This window comes from Hypanus sabinus, chromosome 22, assembly GCF_030144855.1.
Source record: "Hypanus sabinus isolate sHypSab1 chromosome 22, sHypSab1.hap1, whole genome shotgun sequence".
Lineage (NCBI taxonomy): Eukaryota > Metazoa > Chordata > Chondrichthyes > Myliobatiformes > Dasyatidae > Hypanus > Hypanus sabinus.
Genome location: NC_082727.1, coordinates 55582898 through 55606448, shown reverse-complemented (window position 1 = coordinate 55606448; position 23551 = coordinate 55582898). Strand labels below are relative to the sequence as shown.

Below are 23551 nucleotides of genomic sequence, written 5' to 3'. Positions count from 1 at the left end.
TTTGTTTCTCTTTCTCTGTTGGCACTGGGGGTTGGTCTTATTTTTTAATTGGTTCTTTTGGATTGCTTGCATTGCCCACTGCCTGTTAAGCAAACAAATCAATGCTGTATAATTTTATACATTTTTAGATAATAAAGGCACTTTAGATCTTGAATCTTTGAAGAAAGCCTGAGAGCTTGAGCAGGATTATAAAATGAAAGTGATTCTATGATGTTCTTACACAGGTTTGTACCATCTACAAGATGCACAATGGCAAATCTCCAAGACCTTTTAGATAGCATCTTCCACCAGCTTAAAGGACGCGGGCAGTAAAACAGGGAAGTTGCTCTCCAAGCCACACACCATCCTGACTTGGGAACATGCCCCTCTCCTTACTGTTGCTGAGTTACACCCTGGAATGCCCTCTCTAACAGTATGGTGTACATATCCATTACTTCAGAAGATCAGCAATCGAAGGCAGCAGCTTACCATCACCTTCTCAAGACAGTTAGAGATGGACAACAGAAACCGGCTCAACCCGTGATGCCCATGCCCCTTGAATGAATAATAACAATTATTTATGAGGAAGGTATCAGGTCAATTTAAAACCTCATCACTCATTATTTGCTACAGATCTAATATGCTCAATATGTTCTGGACTGAGCCTAACTCATTCATTGTTCACTCTTGGAGATAGCCATTGATGTCCCATAACCCAAATACAACTGTGCCCTTGCTAGTTTTTGTGCTTCTTCCAAATCTCTGGGTCATGAAAGGAAACTTTTCTGGTCACAGAGACAATGGACTGACTCTACACAAACAGAACCCAAGAGGTAAATCTCCAAAATTAGATATGTCACAGAACTGTGAAGAGAACTTTACAAAGGCAAATGGGTTCGGAACTACTTTGTCTGGGTCAATGCCAAGTTTGATGCTGGGTGGTCTGTCTGGTATCATCCTTATTGTTTCAACACAGTAGTAATGGAACAACTGAGTGGTTTAATAGGTCATTTTAAAGGCCATTTAAAAGACAAGCACACTACCTGGTTTGGTGTTACAGGTAGGCTGACTGGGTGAGGATGGCAGATTTAAATTCTCTGAAGAACATATGTGAACCAGATTGTTTTTTATGACACTTTAATAGTTTTGTAATTATCATTACTATTTAAATTGTGGCATCACTGAATTTACTGCTAACAAAGTAGGATTTGAATTGAGGTCTCTGGACTGATGATTCAGGCCTCTGGATTACTACCCAGTAATTCAATCGCTCCACCACAATGATAGTCATAAAGATTTTAAATCTACTGCTTTTAACTCAAGTTCATTATATGACCATTAATTTTCTATACCAGAATCCCTCCTCCTGCTCCAATTTCCTGACTAATTGACTGTTCAAGTAAACAAATCAACTCTAATAAAGGGCAATATATTAGGAGCAGCTGCTTAACAGCATGTACAGTATATACAAGATTGCAGTTGATCAAATTTACAGATCTGCCACAAGAATATAAGGACCATAGTAACCATTTTTCAATAAAAAGCAGAGAGGGAAAGACTGGGTGACAGAATAATGTTACGCTGTTCTCTGAACCATGGAATAATAATCACTGATGCGGACTGTCAGATTCGAAGTTTTTAAACTCTGAATAACGGCCCTCCACCCAAGTTAACAGTAGGCACCTAATAAACATAAACTCCAGCTTGAGGATGTTCAAGGGATTAAATAATTAATTGAAAATAATTGTTAATTAAAACATTTTGGGGAATATTCATGCCATTTTAAAAGCCTTTTAAGGCTTCTCCACTAGTTTTGAAGTATGTACATGTATATAACTATGGCTTACATAATATAAAGCATATGTAAAATGAACATCATGCCACGTTTGCTTTATCAGAATTGAAACATGGACCGCTTTTTAATGTCATCCAACATTTCCAACATTTCCTCTCAGTATAACATCCATAATTTTGTCCAAATTAAGATTTGTGCTCTTTCTTACATTATAATTATTTTTATTGAACTTCTGACCTCATTACATGAAATATGAAAGGCATCAGTGTGTGCAGTAAATTTGATGGCATGTTAGTGCCAACATGTGAAAGAAATGAAAACAGGAAGATAATGGTGGAAACTCTACACAATTTCAAAACCGCAAATATTCTGTACCACGGCTTGATTTCTTGCATCATTTTATCTTTCACAGCCAGACAGAGATATGACAGGGAAGCAGGCCTTTGGCCCTTCAAGTATGTGCTAACCATCAAAAATCTATAAACACCCATTAACTTAAGTAACTTACATTAAACCAATATTTATATTCCTTCACATTCCCTATTAAACTTAGATTAATCCCATATTTCATTCATCTCAACTCCCCTTAGGTTCTACCACTCACCTACACAATAAGGCCAATTTACTGAAGCCATTTAATCCACCAATGTGAATGTCTTTGGTACGTAGGAGGAAACTCATGTTATCACAGGGAGAATGTGCGAATTCCACACAGACAGCACACAAAGTCAGGACTGAACTCTGATCTCTGGTGCCTTTGAGCTAGTGTCTCTACTAGTTGTACCACTGTAACTGAAAGCTTATTTGCAGAAGATATCTACATTACCTAAGCTCAATCCTGTCTTTTTAACCGATCCTCTCGAGGATCATCCCCTGCTTGATTTATTCTGTTTTATTACCACTCTACTTCCAATCTCCCACATAACCCATTAAAAAGATGATCAACTTTCCACTCAATGACAATCTCTGCTTAACTTGCTAAATCCAGTCATTCCAAGTGTGCTGAAATATCCAAACTGAAAATCAGAAAAACATTTGGAGCATTTTGTCTTAATGATACCACTCCTTTATAAATCAATAAATTATTGAAAATATCACTGCTACTGAATGGTTCTATTTCTATTTAATTATACATCTTTAGTACTTTCTTCTTGTTCCTCCTGCTTGATCATGATGATTGCTTCAAAGGTATCCCAAAAAGCACTCTCCTTTCCCACTTTATCTAATTACAGTCCATCAGTGATAGTCTCAGGCAGATCCTTCATTTTAGATCAGCACCACATTTCATCTCACCATATCTCTAAATCCTTTCTCTCTCTGATGCCAGACGTTTTGCTCAGCACCAACTTTTAGATGAGCCACAACTTCCTTGAGTCACAATTTGTTAATCTAGGCAAGAAACTCTTCCTCTTGACTCCATCCCTCATGAAATTCTATGAGGATGAAGCAGCCATAATTGCAAATTGCTGTCCTATTTGAGCATACAAGTAGTCCCGGGTTACGTACGAGTTCCGTTCCTGATTCCCTCTTTAAGTCAGATTTGTATGTAAGTCGAAACAAGTACATCTGGTATTATTCAGCCTCAGTTAGTCAAGCGTTTGTCTTAGTATATAGTATATATTTTACCTTTCTATGCACATAAAACACTTAAGAAATGTATGTATTCCAATAATTAAATCTCTGCATTGCTTAGTAATAATTGTAGCTCTCATCGGGGCAGGGCCTTTCATATGCTCCATTATTCTCACTTTATCTGTTATCGTTTAAAATTGTTCTGATCGTTGACCGACTGTAGCCTAACGCTTTTCCAATGACCGATGGCATTTCACCTCTTTTCAAATGCTTTATTATTTCCACTTTATTTTCAATCGCGATCACTTCCCATCAATGGAACAGAAACACTGCGGGCAGTGGGTCCCGACCTGCGCCGGCTCCCGAGGTCTGCTAGGTCCTAAGGACCACCGCACTGAATTCCCCGGGTCCTAAATTCCACCGCACTGAGACAGGTTAAATGGGACAAGTGGGAGCTGTGCTGGGTTTGGGTATTTGATCCTCTGCAATATTCCACGTGGGAATTTAAACTGGAGGTAGCAGAGTGTTTTTTTACAAAGTTGAGTTGCGAGCTTGGCATCAACCCGGCACGGATGGTACGGGAGTCACTGGATCAACATCAACCTGGCATGGGAGCGGTCTGTCACCAAATCGAACTCTGGAACCTCCGTTCTCGAGCCTGGCACTGTTCTGACTGCGCCACCAGCTGACCGGAACGGGGCGGGGGGGGGGGGGGTGGGGGAGGATTGGGGTCAGGGTGAATCTTACTGAGAAAAATTTAAGCCAAATACAAAGTTAAACACTCAACACAGTGTCAACGGCAACAACTTAAAAAGGCGGACGGCGTCGCAATCCAACTTAAAATGGCGGACGGCGTTGCAGTCTGACTTAAAATGGCGGATGGCATTCTCCTTCCTCAGTCCGTAAGTACGAGTTGTCCGTAAATCAGATGTTCATGACTCAGGGACTACCTGTATAGTGAACTTTTAAACTTCACATCCTATTCTACACCAACACAATTTACTTTTATTTTCATAGTCTTATTTATCATGATGCATGCCACTTGTTTAAACCTGCATGCACCGAGCTGAGATAATCCATTTTATGCTTATGCTAATTCTTATGTTTCATCTCTACAAATCCCTACTTTCACAAAATACAGCCTCTAGTAATCTGTGAAAACAACTTCTTATTCATTCATGGCATCTAATGTCATAGAATTCATAAAAGCATCATGTTTGCCATTTTTGAAGATGTTATAAAGTTAACTAATAATAGACAGGGATAAACCCAATCTTTTCACCCAACTCTTGAGAGCACCATGAAAATGACTTCTAACTGCATTATAATATTAGCATAATCACTAGGCTGCATCCACAAGATATGGTGTACTTTTGAAATCAAATGTCCCTTCAATACATACATCTTATTGTCCTCTGCAGCCAGTACATAGAATCCTCACAAACAAGAGAAAATCTGCAGATGCTGAAAATCCAAGGAACACACACAAAAAGCTGGAGGAACTCAGCAGGCTAGGCAGCATCTATGGAAAAGAATACAGTTGACGTTTTGGGCAGAGGCCCTTTGGCAGGACATAGAAACTTCATGTTGTCTCAAAGATTCTAGCTTATATGCCAAGCCAAAATGTTGAACAGGTTTTTCTTACAATTTCTGACAGCCACTTGCTATAAATTTTCCCTCCTACAGCTACCCTAAGGGCGCTGGAAAGATTGACAGCAAACTTGGAAGCTGAGGTCACTGGCATCTCTAGCGAATATGGGCCAACATTATCTTCTGGCAAGAAAATATGCATTTTGTAGTAAATCCCAAAACTATTATCACTTATATTTTTCTTCCTTTCTACCACAATAACTCCAGGATGCAAATTAAGCTCCAAATCTGTTATGCTACAGTATCAGTAAACTTGATAAAAGCTGTATTATTGATTTCTAACGTCTCTTTTTTAAATACAGTTGGCCCTCCTTATCCGCGGAGGATTGGTTCCAGGACTCCTCGCGGATACCAAAAAATGTGGATGCTCAAGTCCGTTATTTAATCTGTCTCATTGCGCGTGGACTTTAGGACCCGGGGGAGCTCAGGACCCACTGCCCATGGCTGCTGCTGAATCTACAGTGTTTCTATTCTGTTGATGGAAAATGGTCACAATTGAAAATAAAGTGGAAATAATAAAGCAATTGGAAAGAGGTGAAACGCCATTGGTCACTGGAAACGCATTAGGCTACAGTCGGTCAATGATCGGAACAATTTTAATAGAGCATTTGAAAGGCCTGCCCCGATGAAAGCTAAGATTATTACTAAGCAACGCAGTGGTTTATTTATTGAAATACATACGTTTCTTAAGTACTTTATATGCATAGAAAGGTAAAATATATACTATATACTAAGGCAAACGTCTGACTAACTGACGCTAAATAATACTGGATGTATTTGTTCTGACTTACATACAAATCCGACTTAAAGACTGCCTATACTTTAAACCATCTCTAGATTACTTATAGTACCTAATACAATGTAAATGGTATGTAAATAGTTGATGTACTGTATTGTTTAGGCAGGGAATAATGACAAGACAAAAAAAAGTCTGTACATGCTCAAACAACGAGTGCTGGAGAGAGAACTTCCAGGTTTTCCCGATCCACGGTTGGTTGAATCCGCGCATGTGGAACCCGCGGATAAGGAGGGCTGACTGTAAAAGCTTCATAATGTCTTTAAGTAAACTACCAAGAAATATCACTTCACCCAGATGAGAGTTATTTAACAATATTAGACAGATGTGACTTGGCACTTTGATTCTCTGCCAGCTCTTCAACTCCCATCCTCCAGTACTTTTTTCAGGATCCAATAAACTATTTGAAGTGGTGGGGTGGAGATATGTCTCTACCATAGGCGGTGTAAGGCGCTCCTTCCTTCCGCTAACCTGCATGTCACCCTTGGGCAAGGCATAGCACCTGCTTAGCAACCCCACCACCCCCAATCAGGGTCACAGGTCATGTGAAACCACGGAAGCAGATGGAGGATGGCCGTATGAGCAGCTGGTGAGTTGGTGTATATCACAAGTCCTGGTTATCTGACCATTGACGCCAGGCAGACAATCTCTGAAGTATATTGATAATGGCTGGGGTCACCTGTCTTGGAAAAGCACTACCCAGAAGGCAGCAATGGTAAACCATAATGATGCTAACGACGGCAAGTTAAACCTTCAAAGATATGTCCAATTCTCTTTTTGTAGTAATTAGTGAATTTACCTCCAACATCCCCTGTGGCATTACAGATCAGAAGAAATAGTTGTGGAAATTACCAACCTCATACCCACCTGCCCAAAAAAATTGAACATTCTTTTACCAATGGCCTTAAATTTATGTCCTGTTGTTACTGATGTTTCTGCAAGAAACACATGATGACTTTGGAAAAACTTGCCTGTTTTCATACTTTATTTAAAGGTAGTGATAACTAGACAGAGATGGAGTTAAGATGGCACTAAATGGTGACTCCTTTGCTTGCATCTTCGGAAACAGCTCTACTTCCATCTTTAATATCTTTATTTTTCCCTTTCAGGGTTCTTTTGAAGACTCTGACCTGGAGTTACACGCTGACTGGTTCTTTGCAGGAATGGGACCCGTTCTCGGGGTTTCAGGATCGGCAGTTGTTTGGCAGACCAAGGGGTAGGCCTGAGAGTCGGCCTAGTGTTTGGAAGCTTAAGATCTCGGGGCTCTGGAGACGGGTGGATCGAGGTTTGGTGTCACAGCAGGAGACTCGTGTGTCGTCGAGGATGCCGGAAGATCTTTTGCTGTGGGCCCGAAGGCCCGAGATCTTGGCAATCTTCAGGCACAGAACTCAGAAAAAGTGAGAAAAACAGTCTTTTTAACAACAACCAGCAGGTTGTTGTTATGTCTCCTGCTCGCTGTGAAAATGGGGCACCTCACGGAAGAGAGAGAACCTGTGAGTTGCCAAATGCTGGATGAATTGCAATAGTCTTTGGGGTAACTGCAAGGTCTGTGTCTTTGTTATTGCTTAGCTCACGCTCGTGCTCGGTAGTGGGTGTGCATTTTGTTTTCTGGTGGGGGGAGGGGGTATCGTTGCTCACTGCCGCTTACACGCAGGAGGGGGTACTTTGTGGTTCTCACATTTAACTGTCATTCATTCTTTGGGGCACTTCTCTGTTTTTGTGGATGTCTTACAAAGAAAAAGCATTTCAGGATGTATATTGTATACATTTCTCTGACATTCAATTGAACCTTTGTATCTTCTCCTGTCACCTTCAGAGTCGAGCATGTAGAACTCCACCACTCCACTCCTCTATTGAGTTCATTTCCTATTGCACATTTTTCTGTATTAAACAATTGTGATGCATTTGCCTCATTTATCAGTATATCTACACCTTGAAGACTAATACTATTTCTTACATGCTTATCATTTAAAATTTGCCACACATAAAGGCTTTAAAATCATACTTTGGTGAGGTTATTAATATACATTAACAGTACCATCAAAACCAGACACTCAGAGGCACCACTCCAAACAAATCAGCAAAATAATCCTTCATAACTCTGGTTTCACCATCTTAATCAATTTTATAAACAACACATCACTGCTACTTTTGCCACATAGTCTTTAGCTTTGCTAAAAGATTTAACAAATGGTTTTTGATGGTCCATACACTGCAAACAACACAAGCGCTTTCCTTCATCTACCCTCACCACTATGCTGTCAAAGAATGCAGCAGAATTAATCAAATGCAATGAACTTGAAATATTTCAATGTATGAAATTGCATTGATCAATGTCACCAAGAATATTCAGAGCCTACCATGAATATGCACGTCATACTAAGGGGCAAGGACAGAATTTGCAGAGGAACACAACACAGAAACAATCCAATTGCAGTTTAATTCCATTACAAGATTCTATTATTCTTTCAACTATTCTAACCCAATATCTGCATTTTTCTAATTACCCATATTTCAGTTCTCTTCCCTTCAATGATGTGAAGCCTCCATGCTGCAATTAAAATAACTTCTCTGTGAAGCATTTCTCATGCTGAATATTCATTTACTTGATATTCTTTGATTCTAATCAACATGGACTACATCACTTTGGAAATCACTGATATTGACCATCCTTCAATTATTTTCATCTCTGAATTTTCCCTGCCCTTTTCCATAATCATGTTCTACATACTGATACTGAATATAGTGCTCCCTCAATGTTCTCCCAGAGAAACACTCTTTATTTGATCCCCAAAGACAACCACAGCACTGTATCTTTTGTGGTTAGTCCGGAAAGATATTGAACAAGACAATTATCTTGTTTGTATCTAAGGGACTCCCTTAGAATCTTCATCACTTACACTCTTATGTTCATTGTCCATATTAGGTTGTGTGAAATATCTCATTATCTACTTAAAATTATTACCTTTCTGAAATTTGCTTGTAAATTTTCTCCATATCCTTATTTGGTGGCCTATCTATTCTCTGCCAAGCAAACCATAGTATGTAAACATCTAAAGCAAACAAAGACTTTTTAAAAAAAGCAATGGAAGCAAATTTACTTTGCATAAATCTAAATTTGGCAGCAGACCCAAACATATTATGAGCCTGGGATAAAATTTGTTTTCAAATATGGAGAGGTGAGATAAAACAACTTAACAAATATTAAAGCAATATGAATGATTACATAGGAAGGGAGAAACAAGACTCTCCAATCAATGCTGTGGGATCTGCCAAGAACAGTTCGTGAGAGCCCAAATAATGAACCACATATATCAAACAGTACACAATTTCACGTCATCCTGGGGAAGAGATCAAGGCTGCAGTCATAGGTGTGTTCAATCACTAAAGAACAATGACCACCACAGCAAGAATACTAAACAGTACATTAAGAAGGAAGGTAGAGGACAGAGTTCATGCCAGAATTGAATAGCGTTCAGGTCAGATTATATTTGGCCCAGAAAATGCTTGCAAGTGCCTGAGTAGGGCATTATTCTTATCAAAGAGCATTAGTCTCAAACTTCATTCTATACAGTAAATCTGTCTCTATACTCTCTTGCAGAGTGTGATGGCAGAGTGCAAAATTCCTGGAGTTCTCAAGGATTTACACCAGGAAGTCTGGTCATGGATCTGTGTCAGGTTACATCTGGTCTACCATTTATTTGAATGATGATTTTGAAGGCAAGAATGAAAGTTAAGAATGCAGTAGTGGTGGAGTTTTCGTTGTTGTGATTTCTTTAAAAAAATTTATAACTTTAACAATAACATGACTGTTACTCATTTCAAATGTTTCTGATTGTAAATGACTTTCAGAAGCAATGAAATAATGACACATTTAATGGATGGAAAAGCTGAGGACAAGGCTTTGACACTTGTCAAAGTTTCTGATAATTTCACAGGGATGGTTTCTGGCCCGCCCATGTGACCAGACTAGATTATGCAAATGTGACTGTATTCAACTGATTTTTCCTTATGGGTATGTACAAGAAAACTAGAAGCAGCAGGTAGATCAGCGAGTCAAAGTCAGCAAAATCTAAGCCCAAACCTCTATACAGTGTTGATCAACAGGACATAGAAGAAATAATCAAGCTCCAAATAAAAATATAGTTAGGTAGTCTATCTTAAAGATCTGAGTACAAGAAACAACAAATAAATGGTTATTCACAATAGCAAGGAGACACTGGAATTGATCCAAATGAGACGACTCTATAGATAACAATACAAATTCAGTTAATGACAGTGTCATAACAACAATGTTACCTTCAATGGCAGAATAATAAAAGAGCTGGCCACTGGCTTAGATCATAAGACCATAAGAAATAGGGGCAGAATTAGTCCATTTGGCCCATCGAGTCTGCTCCATTTCCTCATGGCTGATCCATTTTTTCCCTCAGTTCACATCTCCTGCCTCTACCCCACCCCCTTATACTTCATGCTCTAACCAATCAATAATCTATCAACCTCTGCCTTAAATATACATAACGACTTGGACTCCACAGCTACCTTTGGCAACAAACTCCACAGATTCACCACTCTCTGGCTAACGAAGTTCTTCCTTATCTTCAGGTCTTGGGTTTGTGCACATATGCTCGTCTACATCAATGACGCTGAGGTTGAGAGCTCAAAGGTCCTAGGAGTGAACATCACCATAAGGTTGTCCTGATCCAACCACGTAGATGTCATGGCCAAGAAAAGTCACTAACACCTCTACTTCCCCAGGAGGCTGATGAAATTCAGCATGTTCCTAGCGACCTTTACCAATTTTTGTCGGTGCAACATTTGTCATTAAAGACCAATGTTCCCTCAAAGCTGTGCATGTGCACATTTCTTTTGCTACTAGTGCACAAAAGGTTATCACCCTCTACCACACTGGCATGTTAAGTATATTTCACAATCATACACAATCACACTTTCTTTTCCGGTTGTTGGTGCGGACAGTATTGACAATAGGGGAGTTTGCAATAATTTGTCTGCAGATTTTAGGACTGGCTTATTTATATTGTTTTTAATTAAAGAAATTATTGATTCAGAATGTTGAATTCCAAAGAAGCAAGGGCACGAAGTGCCAAAGAACTGCTAGTTCATTTAAAGTGGAATAGTTCAATGAAACAGTAGAAACTGCTACATCAAAAGCTTATGAGGTCAGGAACATGCAACTATGAGAAATACAGTATTTATGTATAATACAGAAATTGGTGTTACTTGCATCTGTTGCAAAAGTTGCTGGAGAATTTGCAGTAGGAAGAAGTGGAATGATGTTTGGAAACTTGACTTCTTAAAGCATCATTTAGCAAGCAAATCACATATGGACGGTGTGCAAAGGCTCTGGCGAGGAAATCCTTCATTAACTATGTACGTTTTGTGAGAGTGCAGATGAACAAGAGCAAAAACGATCAAACCCTGAGGAAATCACAGTCCTTATTGACAGAGTTTTGCTAGTTGTTAAAATGAATACCTCTACATATAAAATTCGGTGCACACATGTTGTCGTCACTGGGCAAATATCTGTACAGCGCAAGATTCTTTGCGCACACTGTTCATTACAAATCAGAGGGAACATTGTTAAGGATCCTCGTCTCTTCTCATTGCTACCATCAAGGAGGTGGTACAGGAGCCTGAAGATACACACTCAACATTTCAGGAACAGCTTCTTCAGTGGGAGCCCTGGGCTTGTTTCCCTGAAACAAGACAGTCCCATCGAGGGGTGATGGGAGATAGCGATACTCAAAGGGGGTTCCTTATGTCCAGTCTATTCTGCAATTTAGTTTTCGTGGCTCTTAGCACTTGCTTCTGTCCTGTTCGCTCACGTTTTTTCCATTCAAAAAAACTCAATGGGTTTGTCTTTTAGTGCAGGTGCTTGGACTTAAGGTGCCGAAGCAGTTTTCATTGCCTCATTAAACAGCCTCTGGGCCCGAATTCCAGCCTCCTGCCCGCCTGCTGCCAGACGCCTTGGCCAGGTGCGGCTGGTCGTGGGTGGGTTGAGAGGACAAGGTCAGGTCAGGGATGGGGGTTCCCATACTGGGGCTGCGGCGGTTGCAGTCTGGAGAACGAGCAGGAGTGCGACAGGGCGCGCGCCCATCCCCTTTGTAGGTAGGTAGGATCCATCAGCCAACAAAGGTTTGGCTCGAGAAATGACTTTCAGTTGATCGCAGCAAGGTCTTTGCTACTTACGAAACCCTGAGCCTGAATTAGGTCGTCTGCGATTACTTTAGCACTGGGTTCCCCACGAATATTTGGTGTGCTAAACAGGTTTAGAGGTGGCACCCATCTGTCCGTGCTCCAGGCCAGTAGCAATGGCACTTCTCGCCGGCCACGCAAGGCGGCCGTTACCCGAGGCCAACCAGTGATCCCTGGCGCAAGGGTATCACTGCGCTTAGGCGACTGATGACCTCGCATGGGTAGTGACCTCGCGTGCGTTCAAGTTCAACAGTGGGTATAACAGGGAATGAGGAAAGGTGCAGCTGACTCATATTGTTTCATATTGTCAAATCATATCGTTTCCTCGCAGCCCAGTAGAACGTGCTTTGCGGCCCGGTGGTTGGGGACCACTGCTGTAATAAGCAGCTGCCTGGGATACAATTTCTAATTTAATTTTACATTCTCAGCAAACAATGCTTTGCATTTAATTATTCCAGTACTTTGCATACTGTTTCTAATAAGTCTCTAATTTCTTCTGTTAAATTATAAAGGTTGACCATTTACTGTATATTCAAATTGCAATAATTTGCAATAATTCTTTGCAATAATTATTTATTTTTTGTTTTTCTTGTGACTCTTCCTTATGTGATGCAATGTGCCTGTGATGCTGCTGCAAGTTTTTTTAAAATGGCATTTATGCATACATGTACTTTTGGATCATGAACTCCACTTTGACTTTCAATTCTGCTACAAGCAACCCACACTGACAGATAGATCAATAACAAAAATATAACTAAACCGGTAGCAAAATATGTCTATCTTTGCTGAGTGTTGTAGTAAAGCCCACAAGACCTTTCATAAAATTTGCTACTTGCAGAATTCATAGATATGCGAAGAAAAGTTTAAAGTTCCTGGGAACAATAAATTACAGTGCTCTCACTAAAGCTCTCTAGTCTTGTGCATTGATCTATCAATTAGGCCTTCTCTGCACTCCGTTGAAGCATTATTTGAAGTCAATTTTCTCGGCACTTTCAGGTGGGGAAAAGTAAATAACTATCAGTTTGACAAATTGAACTCATACAGAATAAATAATGATGAATAAGCCCATAACTCAAGAGATTTTCAACATACAGGAGTGAAATATTTAAAAGCTTCATACTTGAACTGGTAAAAATGACACAAGGTTATATAAGAGGATGTTAAAAGTATACTGAAGTCATTCCAATATTGCTTTAATTAATTATTCAAATCAGGTTAGTGCAAATGCTTCAACCTGATTATTAAATAAATCCTGTTCACAATCAAATTCACACTGTAAGCATAATGTTTTCAAAATGCAGAGATGGATTAACTGAGGAGTTTTACCAGTTGGTGCACTGAGGTTGGTGATAGATGTTTATTATGGAACTACTTGCCTGAAATCAGCAACATGGAGATGATTTCTAAGAAGCAGCACTTGAATTAGATTTAACTTTTTAACAGTGCTCCTAGCCCATCTTTTTTAGGTTTGATATGGATGACAATATAAAAGCAATTATATGAAATGCCATTGGCACAGTTTTACTATTCGCATAATCTGTTAATACCTCTGTAATATACTACTTCCATCTACCCTAACAATTATTGGCTAACAATTACATTTCTGGACCACTGATCCAAGGTGCAAGTTTAAATCTTATTATAGAATTTGTATTGAAGAAATTAAATAAAGCTGGAATTAAAGCTACCACTAGCTATGGTTAACTAATTCTGGATTATTCTAAAAACCTATGGCTGAGCAACAATAGCACAATAATGGAGACAGCTCCCTTGAAATGTTGTCCCTAATTGATCCCAGAAGTCATCAGCTGAAATACCAGCTCTTCCTGCGGACATTAACTGATGATCTCAATACAGTTGGCAATAGTGGTCTGCATCTGTGGCATGTAAAGGGTACTCCAGTTTATTGGAGGGTGAGGGCACACACAAATGCTGTATATAGAGTTCAAGCCAGAACTTTGAAGGGCAGATTGCAAAGTTAATTGTAGACAATGAAATACTTGGCAAAGTACCAGGTTTACCAGAAAAGAATGCATGACAACGACAGGAGTACAAGACCAATTCCAACCTTGCAAAAGGTTTTGTGTAAATTTTGAGTCTACTTTTTCCCGCTATTAATTTGATAGAGAGTTTCATTACAATACTTGTGGACTCAACCATCTTGTCTTTGATAGGAATTGTCTCCACTGTAGCACAAGTAAAAACTCAAATGTCTTGAGTGTTGCAGAAGAAGCAGTGATATGTACCATAATAGCAACATGTCCTCTCACTAAATGGTTGAGTTCTGTTTATTTCTTAAACCAATTTTCTCTTTTCAATTATTTATCTGGTATAGTTTTTAGTCATTGTTTCTCTCTTTTTTACCTTTCTGGTAGCCTCCCTTCCACTTGTAGGTGATGATGAATTTAATCTTTCTAATGACTATCTTAAAGCCTGGAGGGGAAAAAAAGTTTGTCCTGTTCACTAAATCTAAATCCTTCACAATCTTGAACAGCTTAATCAGAGACAATCTTATTCGTTCTGTTCTAATTAAGAGAAATCTAGCTTTCCAAGTTACTCTTTATAATCAAAGTCACGTATTTTTTTTGTATTTGCACATTGATTATTTGTCAGTCCTGTTGGGTGTGGTCTTTCAATGTTCTGTTATGGTTCTTGGACTTACTGAGTATGCCCACAAAACAAAATCTCAGGGTTGTATATGGTGACATACATGTACTTTGATAATAACTTTACTTTGAACTTGCCCTGGATTCCATGGGCCCTAACCTTGTGGCCAGTCTTCCATGAAGGCCTTGTCAAAGCCTTTACTGAAATCCATGTAAAATCTCATTTATTACCTAAGTCTACATTGATGCTTTTTGTTACCATTTTACAGAATTCAGTCAAATTGGTCAGGCAGGATCTCTCCTTGACAAAGTCAAGATGAGCTTTCTTCAATGAGCCCATCCCTTTCCAAATGGTTATTAATCAGAAAGTTTTTCTGCATCTTCCCTACCAATAATGATAGACTCACAGGTCAAAGGTTATCAGGCTCTACTCTGCTCTTTTCTCAATGGACAGGGTGGTGCACATTTACTGTCCTCCAGCTCTCTAGTATCTCACTTGCTTCTAGTGAAGATTTAAAACTTTTGGCCAGAACCTTGGCAAACTCTTCTGTTGTTCCTATAATAGTATAGGATAAATCCCATCTGGTGCTGAGGATTTATTCTACCTTTAAGCTTTTGAAATCACTACTTTCTCTTTACTTATGGAGATCTGTACTAGATACTCATCTTATTCTTCACTGAATTCTTGAACTACAATGTCTGTTCCCTTTATGAATGGTGATGAAAAGCATTAAGTCAGAATTTTAACCATATCTTTTGGCACAGATTGCCCATTTTTTCCCATTGGTTCCTAAAGGATCTCATCACAACGTTGACCAAAATAGTAGAAGTCTACCATAAAATGAGAGCAAGTGCACTACAGATCAAGGCAGCATTTGACCGTGTGGCATCAACAGGGCTGGTAAAACTGAAGTCAGTGGAATCAAGGACAAATATGCCAAATGGTCAGGGTTGGGACTATGTGAGAAGAAAGATGAGAATGATTATTGGAAGTCAACTATCTCAGCCCCAAATTATGATGGCAGGAGCTCCTTAGGGCTGTTTCGTTGACACACTTATCTTCAATTTATCACGAATGACCCTCATTAGGTCAGAATTAGTGATACTTGCTGATAAAGGAGCAATGTTCAGTTCTTGTCACAACTCCTCAACAGACAAAGCTGTCCACGTCTTCTGCAGCAAGTTACCCCAGAATCTTTCTACAATCTATAACCAAATCCCCTCAGCCCTGATTTTGAAATGCATTGCTGTTGGGTCTATATCCTGGTGTTCCCTCCCTAAGACATTATGGGAGTCACTTCACCTGAAAAAATCCAGTGACTGACCACCATCTTCTCAGGAGCAATTGCAATTCTCAGATCCCTCTCCCAAAAAAGAAACAATAAAACAAAACAGAGTTGTTACACACAAAACAAAATGAAGAAATAAATGAAGGAAATATATGTCCTCAGCAGCAAGATACAATATCATAGATATCTCAACTAAACATACTGATCGCAAACACGTTGTCCAAATAGAAAAATAACATTAAACAGAGATAAAATATAGAGTCATTTCCTTCATAAGAATTGATTATATTCTTCTGAACACTAATAAGCAGCACAATCAGTTAGTTAGCTAGCTGATACCTAGTAGGCAAAAGCAGCCTAATTCATCAGTCTGTAAACCAACCTGCATTTGAATCTTCATTTAGCCGGCTATATTTAGACTGGTCTAACTTTGCCCGACACATCTCAATGGGTTCCCAGCTATACGTCTCTGGACACAACAAATCAGATGGATGGTACTGACCCTAGGAAACAAAAGAAACACTGGGTATAAGTTGTACAGTTGCAGTGTGAATGTCTCTTTATTGTAAATTAACAAACATTGAAAAATAGAAGCAAAATGAGGGGAAATTCAATGAAACTTTAAAAATGTAACTGTAACAAGAGTACATTATTCCTGCAAAAGCACACAAGCCAAAGTAGTAAACATCTTTTGCGACGATCCACAGCATGATGTTTTAATTTTAAATAAGGCAGCCACATACAACTGGATAACACCCATAAATATACATTCACTATGTGATTTTGCTTCAATAAAACAAGGGCAGGTTCTGTCTGTGTGGAGTTTGCACATTCTCCACATGACTGAATGGGTTTCCCCTGGATGCTTGGGTTTCCTCTCACATCACAGAGTTGTTTGGGTTGCTATGTTAATGGGCCATTGTACGTTGCCCCTGGGGTGTAACTGAGTGGAAGACTTTGGAGGAAGCTGTTGAAAATGTGGGGAGAATTGATCCTACATAATCTTAAATGTACAAGAATCAAAACATATAAAAATACCACATTTAAATAAAGCTCTGTAAAGTCAACCACTTTTTCAGTGATGAAAGGAATGTCTGAGGAACTAACACTACATTCCATATTCATACCTACATTGAATGGGTAAAGCTCTGGGAATGATATCTCCATCAAGGTTCTAGAGCCTTGGAACAGTAGTTAGCAAATAGCAAGTGCGAAGTATAATCAGAAAATAAGGAAGATTAATACAACTACAAAGTTAACAATGTTTATAACCACTAGAAAAATAAACAATGCCGCACTTTTTTTGTGGACTACATTAATTATAGTAACTGTAATTGATCACAAGTATAAGTTTGCAATGAAGTTGATTACCTAAGTATTCACCCCCATTTGACATGCCAAATTATCACTGGTGTAGCCAATCGGTTTATGAAGTCACATAATTTGTTAATGGATATCATCATGTGCCGTCAATGTGTTTCAATTGATTGTAGTAAAAATAAACATGAGAGGGCACAGTTTTAAGGTGCTTGGAAGTAGGTACAGAGGGGAGGTCAGGGGTAAGTTTTTTATGCAGAGAGTGGTGAGTGCATGGAATGGGCTGCCGGTGACGGTGGTTGTGGCGGATATAGATAGGGTCTTTTAAGAGACACCTGGACAGGTACATGGAGCTCAGAAAAATAGAGGGCTATGGGTAACCCTAGGTAATTTCTAAGGTAAGAACATGTTCGGCACAGATTTGTGGGCTGAAGGGCCTGTATTATGCTGTAGGTTTTCTATGTTTCTAAATATGCCTGTGTCTGGATGGTCCAACTGCTGGTGAGTCAGTATCCTGGCAAAAACTACACCATGAAGTCAAAAGAACTTTCTAAACAACTCAGTGAAAAGGTTATTGAAAAGCACAAGTCTGGAGCTCGTTACCAGAAAATTTCCAAGTCACTGAATATGCCTTGGAGCACAGTTAAGTCACTGATCGGTAAATAGAAAGAATATGGCACAGCTGTAAATCTGCCCAGAGCAGGCTGTCCTCAAAAACTGAGTGACTGTGTAAGAAGGGGACTACTGAGGGAGGTCACCAAGGGACCTGTGACAACTCTGGAGGAGTTACAAGCTTCAGTGGCTGAGATGGGAGAGACTGCACATACAACAACTGTTGCTCAGGTGCTTCACCAGTCACAGCTATATCTGAGAGTGGCAAAGAGAAAGTCACTGTTGAAAAAACCTCACATGAAATCTCAGCTAAAGTTTGCCAGAAGCACTTGGAAGACTTTGAAGGAAGCCAGAAGAAGGTTCTATGGTTTGATGAAACCAAAATTGAGCTTTTTGGACATCAGACCAGAAACACCAGAAAAATCACGATCTCCTAGTAGCCACTCATTTTAATTCCACTTCCCATTCCCATTCCAACATGTCAATCCTTAGCCCTCCTCTACTGTCATGAGCAGGCCACACTCAGGTTCAAGGAACACCACCATATGTTCCATCTAGGTAGCCTCCAACTTGATGGCATAAATATTGATTTCTCAAATTTCCAGATCCTCCCACCCCCCACACCATTCGCCTTCCACTTTTCCCTCTCTTACCTTATCTTCTTACCTACCCATCGCTTCCCTCTGGTGCTCCTCCCCCTTCTGTTCCCTCCTATCAGATTCCCCCCCCCTTCAACCCTGTATCTCCTTCACCTATCAACTTCCTAGCTTCTACCTCAACCCCCCCCCACCCCCAGGTTTCACTTATCACCTTGTGTTTCTCCCTCTTTTACTCTGACTTCAGTCATGCTGAAGGGTCTTGGCCTGAAATGTCAACTACACTCTTTTTGATAGAAGCTGCCTGGCCTGCTGAGCTCTTTCAGCATTTTGTGTGTGTTGCTTAGACTAAATGCCATGTTTGGCGTAAGCCTAACACCGCACATAATCAAAAACACATCATCCCTACCTGAAACATGGTGGTGGCTGAATCATGCTGTAGGGATGCTTCACAGGAAAATCTTGGAAGAAAACCTGATTCAGTCTGCAAGAGAGCTGTGACTTGGGATAAGATTTGTTTTCCAGCAAGACAATGACCCCAAGCATAAAACCAAAGCTACACAGAAATGGCTTAAAGACAACAAAGTTAATGTCCTGGAGTGGCCAAGTCAGAGTCTAGACCTCAATCCAATTGAGAATTTGTGGTTAGACTTAAAAAGGGCTGTTCACTCATGATTCCCATGCAATCTGACAGAGCTTGAGCAGTTTTGTAAAGAAGAATGGGGAAATATTTCAGCATCCAGATGTGCAAAGCTGATAGAGACCTATACACACAGACTCAAGGCTGCAATTGCCGCCAAAGGTGCATCTACTAAATACTGACTTGAAGGGTGTGAATACTTAGGCAATCAAGTATTTTGTGTTTTATGTTTGTAATTAATTTAGATCACTTTGTAGAGAACTGCTTTCACTTTACACAAAAATGTCTTTTTCTGTTGATTAGTGTCAAAATAGCCAAATTAAATCTACTGTGGTTCAGTGTTGTAAAACAGAAAAACATGAAAACTTTCAGGGGTGTGAATACTTTCTATAGGTTCTCTATATACGGTATAATTTAACTGTTTACAATTTCAAGATGCTAATGTAATCAATAAGCTAACAAAACATGGAAAGGCAAGTTGATTATATCTGATAATACAACTAACTAGCAGCAATTAGTTTTCTGCTAACAAATAAATTGCTGCAAGGCACTCCTCTGCGATGATGCTTTGCGTATAGCATGTGCTCTACGTATATGCAATGATTCACAATATTCATTCTTCATAATGCCAACAAATTACACCAGAAATTCCTATCTAAACAAGTCTTGGATCAGTTAATTGACCAACGCCCCTAGAATAATAAGGCTTACTTATAGTTTCTTTTGCTTGATAATACACAGATCAGTTCATCAAATTAAGCCTCTAAATAAATAGACCAATTATAAAGTATGTAAGAACGTCATCTGTTGAAACGCTGAACATAATAATATTCTTTTGAAGATTTTGTTTGAAAATTTCAATCACTGTAGCAAGGCATTTCATTTGATAGTTTAACCCACTGTGATAAACACACACCAAATGCTGGAAGAACTGAGCAAATCAGGCAGATCTATGGAGAGGAATGAATAGTCGACGTCTTGAGCCAAGATCTTTCCCCAGGACTTCATTCTGGCCACAGGTTCACCATCCCTACTCTAGGCTATGGCATGAATGTTAACATTTCTTGCAAAATGGTACCTGAAGCTTGTACACTCTATACACCAACCCACCCCACCAAATAGGAGTATATCTATTTGCCAGCCTTTTCAATACTCTCCTATTGATCCAGCTGACTTCCATCTGAGTTCTCAAAACCAGTCCTGAAGGGACATAACCAGATTAAACCCAAATGGATCAGAACTCCTTTCTTTATCATAACATTTCTTGATGTAAGACTGAAGTCAGTACTTGGTGGAAACTCATCCTGTTTGACATAATCATTCTTAAATATCACCTATGCTAAAACAATAGAACATGTGCCTCACTTTTGAGCCCTAATGGGACTGTGCTGAACAAATAAAACTTGCTTAATTTAATGCACAAGATCCTTGGCTGTAAACTCCTTTACGATATATTTGCAAATAGAAGAAGATATCAGAAGCAGTAAAGGAACATGCTGTATAAAAGCATAAGATGTAGGAGCAGAATTAGTTCATTTTGCCCACTGAATCTGCTCCACCGTTTCATCATGGTCAATCCATTTCCCTCTCAGCTCCAATCTCCTGCCTTCTCCGCAAAATCCCTTCAAGAATCTATCAACCTCTGCCTTAAATATACCCAATGACTTGGTCTCCACAGCTGCCTGTGGCAACAAATTTCACAGATTCACCACTCTCTGGCTGAAGAAATTCCTCTTCATCTCCATTCTAATTGGACGTGCCTCTATTCTGAGACTATGTCCTCTGGTCTTAGTCTCCCTCACCATAGGGAACACTTCCGCATCCATTCTATCGAGGACTTTCAACAGTCAATAGGTTTCAATGAGGTCACCCCTCATTCTTCTAAATTACAGTGAGTAGAGGCCCAGAGCCATTAAATGTTCCTCATATTACAAGCCTTTCAATACTGGAATAATTTTCGTGAACCTATCCTATGTCAGCACATCCATTCTTAAATAAGGGGCTCAAAATTGCTAACAATACTCCAACTGAGGATTATAAGGCCTCAGCATTATATCCTTGCTTTAATATTCTAGTCCTCTGGAAATGTTATCACCTCCAGTTCAAAACAGTGGTAGTTTAATCTTGCCTGACCACTTATATTCAAAATATCAATACAAAAAAGGTGGAGTATACACTTTTTAACATACTTTAACCCATAGGTAAAAGTGAAACAATTACTATAATCACATGCAAATTTATCGAATAAAGCAAGTCATTTTCACTGCCACTGATTCCAAAAGGGTTACGTTCTTGCAAAATGTTTCACCAAGGCTTTACACATTTCTTTCAATGAAATGCTTTTGGCTGTTCTCTGGAGATCCAGAGCCTCAGTCAAAAATAAAATACACACTTAAAAATGCATCTGTACAAACTTTTACAATAAAACAAAAATTTATTAAATCTTAAATCAAGATTATACAACCCAATATAATGTATAATTTCAGGGTACTCACCAAGTTGGTTAACAAACAAAATCAATGTGTAGTGAGACTCCAAGTAAGGAGAGGATTTCATATGGTAAAATTGCAGACAACAGAATGAGTTGTAAAAGGTGGACAAAATCGAAAAGGATGAATACAGGATTGAAGGTGTTATATTTGAACGTGCATAGTGTACAGAATAAGGTAGATGAACTTGTAGCACAGTCACAGATTGGCATGTATGATGTTGCAGGCATCACCGGATCATGGCTGAAAGAAGATTATAGCTGGGAGTTTAATGTCCACGGATACACATTGTATCGAAAGGACACACAGGAAGGCAGAGGGAGTGGCATTGCTCTGTTGGTAAAAAATGAAATCAAATCATTAGAAAGAGGTGACATAGGGTGGGAAGGTGTTGAATCATTGTGGAGTGAGCTAAGGAACTGTAAGGGTAATAAGATCCTGATGGAAGTTATATACCCCAAACAGTAGTAAGGATATGGTCTACAAATTACAACAGGAGATAGAAAATGCATGCCAAAAGGCATAAGTATTTTTCACCATTACAATAGTCATGGGGGATTTCAATAAGCAAACAGATTGGGAAAATCAGGGTTTGTGCAGGATTCCAAGATGGGAAATTTCTAGAATGCCTACGAGATGGCTTTTCAGAGCAGCTCTTGGTTAAGTCCACTAGGCAATCAGCTATTCTGGATTGGGTGTTGTGCAATGAACTGGAATTGACTAGAAAACAAGGTAAAAGAACCCTAAGGGCAAGTGATCATAATATCATCAAAATCACCCTCAATTTTGAGAAGAAGCTGAAGTCAGATGTATCAGTACTACAGTGGAGTAAAGGGAATTACAGAGGTATTAGAGGAGTTGACCAGAATTGATTGGAAAAAACACTGGCATGGATGACAACAGAGCAGCAATGGCTGGAATTTCTGGAAGCAATTCGGAAGGCACAGGATATATACAGCCCGAAGAAATATCTCAAATGCAAGATGACACAACCAAGGCTAACAAGAGAAGTCATAGACATCATAAAAGCCAAAGAGAGGGTATATAATAGTGGGAAGTTAAGAAGATTAGTAAGATTTCAAATACCAGCAGAAGGCAACTAAAAAAGTCATTAAGAAGGTAAAGATGGAATACAAAAGCAAGCCAATAATATTAAAGATGATACCAAAAGCTACTTCAGATGCATAGAGTGTGAAAGAGAGGTGAGAGTGGATATTGAACTGCTGGAAAATGATGCTGGAGAGGTAGTAATGGGGAACAATAAATGATGGATAAACTGACTAAGTATTTTTCATCAGTTTTCACTGTGGAAGACACTAGCCTTATAGTGGAAGTTACAGGTGTCAGGAGTCTTGAAGTATGTGAAGTTGCCATTACTAGGGAGAAGGTTCTTGGGAAACTGAAAGATCTGAAGGTAGATAAATCACCTGAATCAGATGGTGTACACCCTAGAATTCCGAAAGAGATGGCTGAAGAGATTATGGAGCCATTAGGAATGATTCTCAAGATTCTAAAATGGTTCTGGAAGACTGGAAAACTGCAAATATCACTCCACTCCACACTTCAAGAAAGGAAATTATAGGCCAGCTAGTCTGACCTTAGTGGCTGGGAAGATGTTGGAATTGACAGTTAAGGACTTTGTTTCGGGGTACCTGGAAGCACATGATAAAATAGAGCACAGCCAGCATAGTTTCCTTAAGAGAAAATTTTGCCTGATAAATCTGTTGAAATTCTTTGAAGAAATAACAAGTAGGACAGACAAAGGAAAATCAGCTGATGTTGTGTATTTGGATTTTCATAAGACCTTTGACAAGGTGCCACACATGATGCTGCTTAACAAGCTATGAGCCTATGGTATTACAGGAAAAATTCTAGCATAGATACAGCAGTGGCTTTATAAATTTGCTGATGATACAACCATCGTTGGTAGAATCTCAGGTGGTGATGAGAGGGCGTAAAGGAGTGAGATATGCTAACTAGTGGAATGGTGCCGC

General features: G+C 39.3%; 1 protein-coding gene and 1 long non-coding RNA gene across 9 annotated transcripts in view; one reads left to right on the top strand and one right to left on the bottom strand.

Moving 5' to 3' along the window:
- The window catches only part of LOC132379637 (arginyl-tRNA--protein transferase 1), a 153458-nt gene that overhangs the window by 8575 nt on the left and 121332 nt on the right, over positions 1-23551 (bottom strand). For all 8 annotated transcript variants that reach the window (XM_059947802.1, XM_059947797.1, XM_059947795.1 and 5 more), the window contains one exon: positions 16286-16406. In XM_059947802.1, the coding sequence (XP_059803785.1) occupies positions 16286-16406 (121 nt within the window). The remainder of the gene's footprint in view (positions 1-16285; positions 16407-23551) is intronic.
- The window catches only part of LOC132379640 (uncharacterized), a 51158-nt gene continuing 39384 nt past the window's right edge, over positions 11778-23551 (top strand). Inside the window, exon 1 of the long non-coding RNA XR_009507498.1 lies at positions 11778-11921. This is a non-coding gene — a long non-coding RNA (uncharacterized LOC132379640). The remainder of the gene's footprint in view (positions 11922-23551) is intronic.